Source organism: Dermacentor variabilis, chromosome 8 (assembly GCF_050947875.1).
Source record: "Dermacentor variabilis isolate Ectoservices chromosome 8, ASM5094787v1, whole genome shotgun sequence".
Taxonomy (NCBI): domain Eukaryota; kingdom Metazoa; phylum Arthropoda; class Arachnida; order Ixodida; family Ixodidae; genus Dermacentor; species Dermacentor variabilis.
This window is the reverse complement of record NC_134575.1, coordinates 41,175,094-41,185,399: the sequence shown is the minus strand read 5'-3', so window position 1 is coordinate 41,185,399 and position 10,306 is coordinate 41,175,094. Positions and strand designations below refer to the sequence as shown.

The 10,306-nt window shown below is 51.2% G+C and overlaps 1 protein-coding gene across 1 annotated transcript in view; it reads right to left on the bottom strand.

The window, feature by feature from the left end:
* The window catches only part of LOC142590124 (phospholipid-transporting ATPase ABCA3-like), a 95,531-nt gene that overhangs the window by 23,476 nt on the left and 61,749 nt on the right, over window positions 1–10,306 (bottom strand). Inside the window, exon 19 of the mRNA XM_075701993.1 lies at window positions 4,909–5,034. Within this exon, the coding sequence (XP_075558108.1) occupies window positions 4,909–5,034 (126 nt within the window). The remainder of the gene's footprint in view (window positions 1–4,908; window positions 5,035–10,306) is intronic.

Below are 10,306 nucleotides of genomic sequence, written 5' to 3'. Positions count from 1 at the left end.
AGCCATCTTAACTACACTGACTCATCTTGTATATACATTGTTGTACATACGGGCTTTCTATACTACCTACAACCCCGTAACATATTGGAGGGAGGTGCGGGGTACCACGGCTGGAAACAGAGCTCCGCATTGGACGTCGCATCACCGTCCTCACCATGAATGACGGTGAGCACTCAGGATCAACGTCGTTGCCGCCTCCTACGTCACTGTCGCCAGCTATGTCGCTGTCACCTTCGGTTGTGGTCGTGCAACTTAAGGATCCTGGAACTTTCTGCCGCACCGATGGCTCCGACGTTGAAAAGTGGGTGGCTATGTGCGAACGCGTGAGTGGAATCAACAGACGGGACCCTACGCTCAGGCTAGATAACCTGTTGTTCTACCTAAGAGGTACGGCAAAGCTGTTACGAAAACCACGAAGAGGAGCTAACCAGCTGGGACCGATGCAAAGAGAAGTTGACAGAGTCGTTTGGCAAACCAGCCGGCGGCAACATTGCCGCAAAACAGGAACTGGCCTCCCGTGCCCAATCCCCACCGGAGTCCTAGGTCTCGTACGCCTACGACGTGCTGGCACTTTGCTGTAAAACCCAACACAACATGACAGAAGCTGAGAACGTCAGGCACGTACTTAAGGGCATTGCTGACGACGCGTTTAATCTGCTCGTGCAAAAGCAGCTCTACAGTTGATGCTATCATCAAAGAGTGCCGACAATTCGACCAGGCCAAAATCCGACGCGTCGTGCAACTATTCGCCAGACTTCCCAATACTGCCGCAACGTCGACATGTGAAGATCAACCCGCACAGCAACATGCGAGAGGACGTGGTGCAAATCGTTCGACGTGAACTGGACGCGATGGCGCCCACAGCTTTCTGTTCACGTAGCCCTGATGCTACCACATTTCAGTTCCCCTCGAACAAGCCATCCTTCGCTAGGAACTTGAAAATATTGGTTTACATTGTATCTGTGCTCTCGCCACACCCAGAGCTAACGAACGCCCTTCTACTTTCGCTCCACCGTGACGCTTCTCTCCGCGTTATCGCAGCCCGGCCGAGTGGAAAACCGCGGACGACCAGCCGGTATGTTTCAGCTGTCGCCTGATTGGTCATGTCGCCCGATACTGTCGCAACTCGTGGCCCTCAACACCTCGCAAACTGACCAACCTGAGCGGTTTTGATGGAAATTCCCAAAATGTTTCGCCCACCGCCGAGTCTAACAGCGCCGACAACTCTGCTAGGAACACATGGTACAGTCGCTCACCGTCGCCGCGCGGACGCCACTCTCGTTCACCGACAATACGTCGCCCATCTTCCCGTTCGCCGCAGCCACGTCGCCTTTCGTTCCCTGCGGCTTCTGGCCGCACCCTTTCGGAAAACTAGGAAATGCAGCCCTCGGAGGTGGTGCTGCATTGACGACTACTGCAGCAAATCCTGTCTGTGCCCGCAAAAAGAAGTGCAATTGATGTTAAAATTGACGGCGTACCTGTCCAAGCACTCGTCTACACTGGAGTCCACGCATCAGTGGCGAGTGCTAGCCTCAATGCACGTTTAAAAAAGGTCCTCACCCCAGCAGCTGCCCGAGTGCTTCATGTGGCCGACGGCGGCGTGCTGGTTGTTCTTGGAATGTGTACTACATGCTTAATAAGTAACCATCTCAAATGCTTACTTGCACTTAGCCGTTGCTGTACATTGTACTATACATTTGAAGAATCGAATGACCATGGACTTTCACAGTAACCAACGCTGTTGTAACGCGCAAAATTGTGCATGTGTGTGTGACCTGCTGTCAAACCTGTCGTTTCGTGGGGGCTGAGACCTTTGTCAGGCTTCATGCCTTCAGTCTCAGTCTACCCTCGTTTGAATGAACGAGAAATTAAATTCAATTCAAGCAAAAAAAAATTATAGCCCGCCACCCTACTTCTGTTCACTTTGCTGTAATCGACAACTGCACTTACGACGTTATCTTTGGATTGGACTTTTTATCCACTCATTCTGCTCTCATCGGCTGCGCGACCGGCGTCCTTCAGTTAGAACTGCCTCAACTCGCCCGTGCTCCGAGCCACGCCTCACCGCACTTGGGCTCACTCCTCGACGTGCGTCTGTCACCCGAGGCAGTTACGTCACTTTGACCGCCAGATGGTGAATATGTGTTGCGTCCCATCATCGACGTGCTTTCGAACCGGAACCTTGCTGTTCCGCATACGCTGGTCACGGTTACTAATGACGACGTCGTTCTACCGCTTCTGAATTTCAGCCCGTGCCCTCAAGTGATTCCGGCCGGCACGTTCCTGGCCAGCATTTCTAGTAGTTCCGAATTTGACACTGAGAGTCTGAATGCCGAGAGCGGTTTATGAGCGCCAATTTCAGCTCACATCTCTGGTTCCTTAACGAATGACTTAGTGAAAATGAGTGCACCTGACCTCACCCCTGCACAGGCCACGGACATACGTCTACTGCTCGAATCGTACTGTGACATCTTTGACTTCGGCGACAGGCCTTTGGGCCAAACATCTGTTGTTCACGACCGTATAAACACTGGACACACGCATCTTATTAGTCGGGTATCCCTATCGTGTATTGCATGCTGAACGTCGAGTCATCCAATCAGAAGTGGACAAAATGCTCCGCAAAGGGGTCATCGAGCCATCAGCGAACCCTTTGGCCTCGCCTGTCGTCCTTGTGAAAAACCAAGATGGTACCTGGCGTTTTTGCGTCGATTATCGCCACTTAAACAAGATGACGCGAGAACACGTCTACCCACTACCACTCATCGACGAAGCATTGGACTGCTTGCACGGAGCTAAATACTCCTCGTCCATCGATCTTTGATCCCGCTACTGGCAGATTTCAGTTCATGAAATCGACAACGAGAAGACGGCCCTCAATACGCCGGATGGCTTATATCAATTCAAAGTCATGCCCTTTGGCCTATGCAACGTTCCTGCGACATTTGAGCGTACGATGTTTTCTTCTGCGAGGCTACAATTGGACCAGCAGTCTTTGTTACCTTTGACGACGCGATTGCTTTTTCTCCCATGATCGGCAGCCAGCTTACCCGACTCGCTGCCATTCTTGCGGTTTTCCGACCTTTGGTGTTAATGCGAACTAAGTGTCCCTTAAATTTTATGCCGCAGGACGGCTATGAAACGCATCCGTTGTCTAAATTTGTTGCTTATCTATTAATGTGACGCCCCGTATTGCCTTAGCGGCTCACCTAATAAACGGAACGCACGAGCAGTTGGAGATCATGCAGACCAGCTCGACAGTGGAAGACCAGCGAAAGCTCATCGCCAGAGCCGAAAGTGCTGCCACCGCTGCTCGGGTCCTGCAGGACTGAGGGCAGCCACCACAGGGATCTACACCTCTCCGTGCCCAATCAAAATAGCGTTTTTTTTTTCTCTTGCTCTTTCTCACCTACACCGCTTTCTGCAGTTGTGACATATGCATGTTTTAAAAGACAGCGCCCATGACTGTAGTGAGAGATGTGGGTGATTTCAACGTGGACGTATCAAAGCGCACAAACAGGTAGTTGCCGCAGTGCCTGAATGAATTGTTCAGACTAAAGTATTCCACTGACGACTACGTGCCTACCACTGCACAAGGAGGAGTCATTGGTGATGCGCACGTAAGTGGTATCCACAATGTCAAAACACTAAGTTACGTGCCATGCATGAGCACCCATAGACCCGTGCTCAATAAACTGGTACCAAACACGTACAAGAGGGAACACCAGGAACAAGCACAAGACGCACACATGAGCCAAAAAGAAGCTTACGTATATGAAATGACCCGCCGTGGTTGCTCAATGGCTATGGTGTTGGGCTGCTGAGCACGAGGTCGCGGGATCGAATCCCGGCCACGGCGGCCGCATTTCGATGGGGGCGAAAAGCGAAAACACTCGTGTACTTAGATTTAGGTGCACGTTAAAGAACCCCAGGTGGTCAAAATTTCCGGAGTCCTCCACTACGGCGTGCCTCATAATCAGAAAGTGGTTTTGGCACGTAAAACCCCAAATATTATTACGTATATGAAATGTGGAATGTGAAATACGAGACAGCGTAAGTGTATATGTACATACATTGTCTTTAATTCCGCACGCACACACAACCATCACTCTTTCCAGAACAGCAGCAGAGGTAAGCTGGGGCAGAATATGACGGTGCGCATATCGTGGATAATTGCCGTACAGGGAGCTTTCGCAATTTTTTTATATCAAACGCGCGGAACTTATTAACCGATACTGATCGGAAATAGCCTCTTTATAACAAACGGGGCATTTGATACAGAACGCGGGACGTCTGCTGCCAGCATGATGGAGCCACTGGCAGCGGCATTATGTGAACGAACTGTATCTGAAATATCTCTGAAAGCAGCGTTCAGATATATTTTATGGCTTTTTGTCAGTTTTTTTCTAACGGTGGACGTGCTCTAAAGGTACTGTGCAGATATGGAGGCAACTGCGCTGTGAGTGCGCGACCCAATCTCAAACATGAATAACTCTCTCGTTACTGACGATTAGAACGAGCCTAAAGAAAACACGAAAATCACTGGCTACTAAGCGCAGTATTCTTTCCAATAATTGTATTCGTTGCTTGCATATTTCCTCCGTTGGAGACAAATCCCGTATATAAAAAACAGACCTAAAAAGTCGCGATTGTTTGTCATAGACGAATTCGGGTTTTAACGATGTGCGAACTTGGACAAGTTGTTAATTTGTTTTAAACTTAGGAGAACCCATTATGAACACGATCGTAAGCAAGGAAACGTGCACAACAAACCCAGCGAAAGTTTGATCCGCTGATCCGCAGGTCATTTTTAATAGCAGGTGAATCTGTCCGTTATTAGCTGCGTTCGCGAAAACACTAAAGTGAAGTGATCCGGTCTGTTTTCGACATGTTCGGAGAGCGTCTTACCAGGCAAATAAATCCAAAGAACCGCGCTGTACATGGCTCCCAATTCGGTCAGTGCCCGCTCCGAGATCAGGTACACCGTACCTATAATCGCGGGAGCAGACAGCACGAACGTGGCGAAGATGAGTGCTGCAAAAGATGAAAACAAGCAAAAAATTTGGGAGGGCGCTTAAGCTTCACCTTTTAAAGAATGGAACGCGATAGCATTCAAACATCTCTCACTGCTTCTCACGCTTCCCAGCAACTGCGGCTCATGTAACCGCAACGTTTTCCTGCAAACGCTAGCGGCGAACGCTATGCTCGAAACAATCTTTCTGGTAGAAACGCAGTGTCTTGCGTGGGTCGATCTCCTGTTATTGCTTCGCACTTTAATATGCCAGCTTGAGAAGAGATAACATAAAACATATACGCTGTCGGTGCTTTCGCGCTGTCTGGCTATGGATGACAAGGGAAGAGCAAGACTCGCGCCTCGCGCGAGAGATGGCAGCAGGAGCGCGCGAATCATGACCTTGGTTACGGCGAGGCCGACGGCGACGCTTAACGCGGGAACGGGCACCGAAGAGCTGCGCTCTGAGAAGCACCCTGTTGTAACGCAGAGAAGGAGGACAGCCGAAGCGCAATCAGGATCGCCAACCCAGTGCGCGAGAGAGTGCTCTACCCCAGTCAGCGCTCTTCGCTGCGGACCCTTGTGGATTCACGGCTCACGTCGAACAACGGTTTGTTTTAAGTAGTGGAGGTGCTCATGCCTTTACGACGCCTGCCCCCTGGAATTGTGATTCCGCACGCTATAGTTTATCAGCCGATGCCGCCCAGTAGACGCCACCGTCATAAGCCAGCCTTTGCCCCGGCGCCCTTCGCCAAAGAAACCCCGCTGTGTTCAGTAGCAAAGACGAGCACGACCACGACGTAGAGCGCTGGCCCACATAGTGCGAGAGGGTGAGCACGTACACTAGATGGGATGATACCCCGAAGTTGAACAGCATCGTTTTTTACCTCTCGTACGTGGCAAACTTGTGGTACAAGGACGGCGAAACTGACTTTCAGACCTTGTCCGCTTTCAAAGCGTCGTTCTTGGACGTTCTCCGCCGCCATGCCGCGCGAAAGCTGCGCGCCGAACAATGGTCGCGCGCCTGGGGGCAACTTCCTGGTCAGACATTAACGACTTATATCGAGGGCGTCGTCGACCTGTCCAAGCGTGTTGACGCTTCAATGATGAGGCTGCTAAAATTCAGCGCATAATGAAGGATATCGATGAAGACGTCTTTCAGATGCTTCTCCTGAAGTACCCTCTCACTGCGGCCGAAGTTTTCACGCTGGGTCGGAGATACAATGGATTGCGGAAGCAACGAGCTTCGACCCGACGTCCTTACCAACGCGACGAGCCACTGCTGGCCGTCGTCTCTGACCCCACGTCCCTCCTCACACAAATCAAGACATTCCTGCGTGAAGAGGTCGCTCGTTAACTGTCTCTAGTGTCCACCATCACTCAGCATCGAAACTCGCCACCGCCACCACCGCTAGCAGAAGCAGCAAGCAGCAGCGGCCCATTTCGTTGGCTCCTATGTTCTGTCACGTGATTCAGGAGCAGATCGCTGAGACCTTACTGCCCGTCCAGGAGAAGCCTGTCGCGCGCCCCTGATTTACACCGGAGCAGTGGAATGGCACTGGCCACAAACCTTCTTGTCATTTCATTCAGCGTCACCTACAACGGTCCTTTCTACACCCGTTACTTGGCATAGTCCCGTCGTCGCCGCAAATCCTTGGCATACACCCGATAAAGGCCGATCCACACGACAGACCAAGTCTGCGGGCCAATCGGTAACGTGATGGGATGTCATGGCCCGCCGTGGTCCGGTCTGGCGCAGAGCACATCCACACGACGGACCGCCGTAGCAGACGGCAGAGCAGACCAACCAGCTACACTAACACTTTTTCGCGTTATCATTGTAATCATTCCCGCTCGAGTCCCCACAAAGCCGGGAGCTGCTCAACGAGAGAAACAAAAAAGACCTCCTAGTCACTCCAAATCTGCTGCACGCACGTGTAGGCGGAATGGTGGACATAAAACGACTGGCTTTTGCTCAGCCGAAAACTAGATTGCATTTGGCTGAAGACACTCTGTCGCCGGACAACATTCGTTGGCTTCGCCAAAATTGATGCAGTTTGCATGCGGTCCACCGCCAAAACTGAAGCGGGAAAAGCCTCGGCGATTTGTTGGACCGCGAGGGCCGCGGTCTTGCGCGGGCCAACGGCGGTCCGCACGAACTGGTGACGTCCTATCACGTGAGGCGCGGACGGCGGTCCAAAAGAGCAATTTGGTCCGTCGTGTTGATCGCCCTTAACTGGCCGATCTGTTTTCCATGTGCCGCCCTCGACCACATCGCCAGATAGTTTCGGGACGCTCGTATCCAACTTTCAACGTTCACCGGCCCCGTTCACGCTACGACTGTTCGGACCTGCAATCAGCTGTCCCCGAGTGGCCATCCACCATCTGAGTTCCGTCACTCACCTTCGCCGCGTTGCCGCTCTTCCATGCGTCGTCATCATCATCATCAGCCTGGTTACGCCCACTGCAGGGCAAAGGCCTCTCCCATACTTCTCCAACAACCCCGGTCATGTACTAATTGTGGCCATGCCGTCCCTGTAAACTTCTTAATCTCATCCGCCCACCTAACTTTCTGCCGCCCCCTGCTACGCTTCCCTTCCCTTGGGATCCAGTCCGTAACCCTTAATGACCATCGGTTATCTTCCCTCCTCATTACATGTCCTGCCCATGCCCATTTCTTTTTCTTCATTTCAACTAAGATGTCATTAACTCGCGTTTGTTCCCTCACCCAATCTGCTCTTTTCTTATCCCTTAACGTTACACCTATCATTCTTCTTTCCATAGCTCGTTGTGTCGTCCTCAATTTGAGTAGAACCCTTTTCGTAAGCCTCCAGGTTTCTGCCCCGTAGGTGAGTACTGGTAAGACACAGCTATTATATACTTTTCTCTTGAGGGATAACGGCAACCTGCTGTTCATGATTTGGGAATGCCTGCCAAACGCACTCCAGCCCATTCTTATTCTTCTGATTATTTCCGTCTCATGATCCGGATCCGCCGTCACTACCTGCCCTAAGTAGATGTATTCCCTTACGACTTCCAGTGCCTCGCTGCCTATTGTAAATTGCCGTTCTCTCCCGAGACTGTTAAGCATTACTTTAGTTTTCTGCATATTAATTTTTAGACCCACTCTTTTGCTTTGCCTCTCCAGGTCAGTGAGCATGCATTGCAATTGGTCCTCTGAGTTACTAAACAAGGCAATATCATCAGCGAATCGCAAGTTACTAAGGCGTCGTCATGCTGCCCCTGAAAGAGATGCAAGCTAACTGCCGGAGTTCAGGAGGCAACAAATGCACTGCTGTTTCTAAACGCCGAAGTCCTCATTCTTCACCGTCGGACGTTGTCGAAGTGTTTGTCGATGGCACCCATGCATCTCTCTTGTAAACACTAGCGCTTCCGTTTGCGTTATTACGCAACCCTCGCCGTCAGCCCTGACAAATTACAGCGTCTCTTAGTGGACTTTCCCTGCGCACAGCAAATGGAGAACCCCTTCAGCCATTAGCCGCTTGCACTGCGCATGTCATCACTCGGCGCATTCACTACATCGTTGAATTCATCGTCCTTGCATCTCGCTCTCACGATATCACACTTGAATGGGACTTCCTCTCTCGTCACAACATCGTACTCGACTGCGCACGTGTAGAACTAGTTATTTCCTCTGTATAACGAGCTAATGAACAACACCCATCAGTGTCGAAGTAAACTCGACATCATGGAAGACGTGGATATTCCTCCGGCGACGTTAGCTCTTCTACCCGTACTCTGCAGCTAGCTTTTCGACGAAGTCGTATTCGTTGAGCTGTCGAACCTTCTTCCCGACTCGGAAAGCTCATCTACCTTATGCGACGCTCGCCGTTGCGACCGGCTCCAGCATCCTCTTTATCACCAACCCCCTTCCTTTTTCCAGTCAAGCTGATTCGCGGTGAATGTCTTGGATGCGTGCGATCCATTGATTCCTCAGAGTTTCAACGGGCGAAATGAGTCGCCTACACCCGACTTCGGTGCGCTGAGTGCCTCAGCTTTTCTGACTCCTCAGCTAACAATCTGTTCAGTTCATTTATCGCCGGCGGACACACTCCTCTTCAACGCTCCGAGCTTCTGGATTTGCTCTGCCGTTTCTGCAATTCTTTCGACGTTGCCCAGCGTGCACTTGGCTGCACCTCAACCGTTCGTCACCATATCGACACTGGCTTTAATTCACCGCTGCGCCAATAACCATACCGTGTTTCCGCCACAGAATGGCGCGTTATTGCAGAGCAAGTCGATGACACGTTATGACACGACGTCATCCGACTGTCACATAGTCCATGGGCCGCTCTAGTGGCTCTTGTAAAGGAAAGCGATGGTTCAATCCGCTTCTGCGTGGATTGTCGGTTCCTTAATAAGATCACTAGAAAAGACGTATAACCCTTGCCGCGGATTGACGATGCCCTCGGTTGTTTACAAGGCCCCGAGTATCTTTCATCTTCGCTCGGGGTATTCGAACGTACCCTTGGCAGACGTCGATCGCCTCAAGACTGCCTTCGTCACACCTGACCAGTTATATGAATTCACTGTCATCATTTTGCCTTTTGCGATGCGTCTGCCTCTTCGAGCCCATGATGGACTCGGTGCTGCACGGCCTAATGTGGCACATGCGTTTTTGCTACCTGGACGACATGGTCGACTTAGCTCCAGTTTTCGCAACACACCTTGAGTGCCTCAAACACGTGCTGATATCCCTAAAGGACGCCGGGCTCCAAGTGAATATCAAGAAGTGCCGCTTCGCTGCACAGCATTTGACGATTCTTGACCACGTTGTTTCCAAGGATGGTGTTGAAGGACGCGACCTCACCCAGCTAAACCCCACACGGTTGCTCACTTTCCCAAACCGACAATAATGAAAGAGTTCAGGAGCTCTGTAGGCCTCTGCTCCTACTTTCGGCGGTTGGTCCGTAATTTCGCCTCTATCATATGATGTGTCAGAGGTGGCATCAGATGCGTCAGAGGTGATGTGTCAGAGCTGTGTCAGAGGTGGCATATGCCACCTCTGACACAGCTCCTTAAGAGCGCCAGCTATATATCATCGTTATCTTCCGTGTACGACCACGCGTTCTCCACTCTCCGCCGTCTCCTAACTTCTCCCTCTATATTGTGCCATTACGAACCCAGGGCTGTAACTGAAGTGCACGTGAGTGCAAGCGGTGTCGGTCTCAGTGCAGTTTTTGCACAGCGGAAACCTGACTTTGCCGAATATGCCGTGACATATGTAAGTCGAATGCTCACAAAAGCTGAATCAAGCTACAGTATTACCGATAC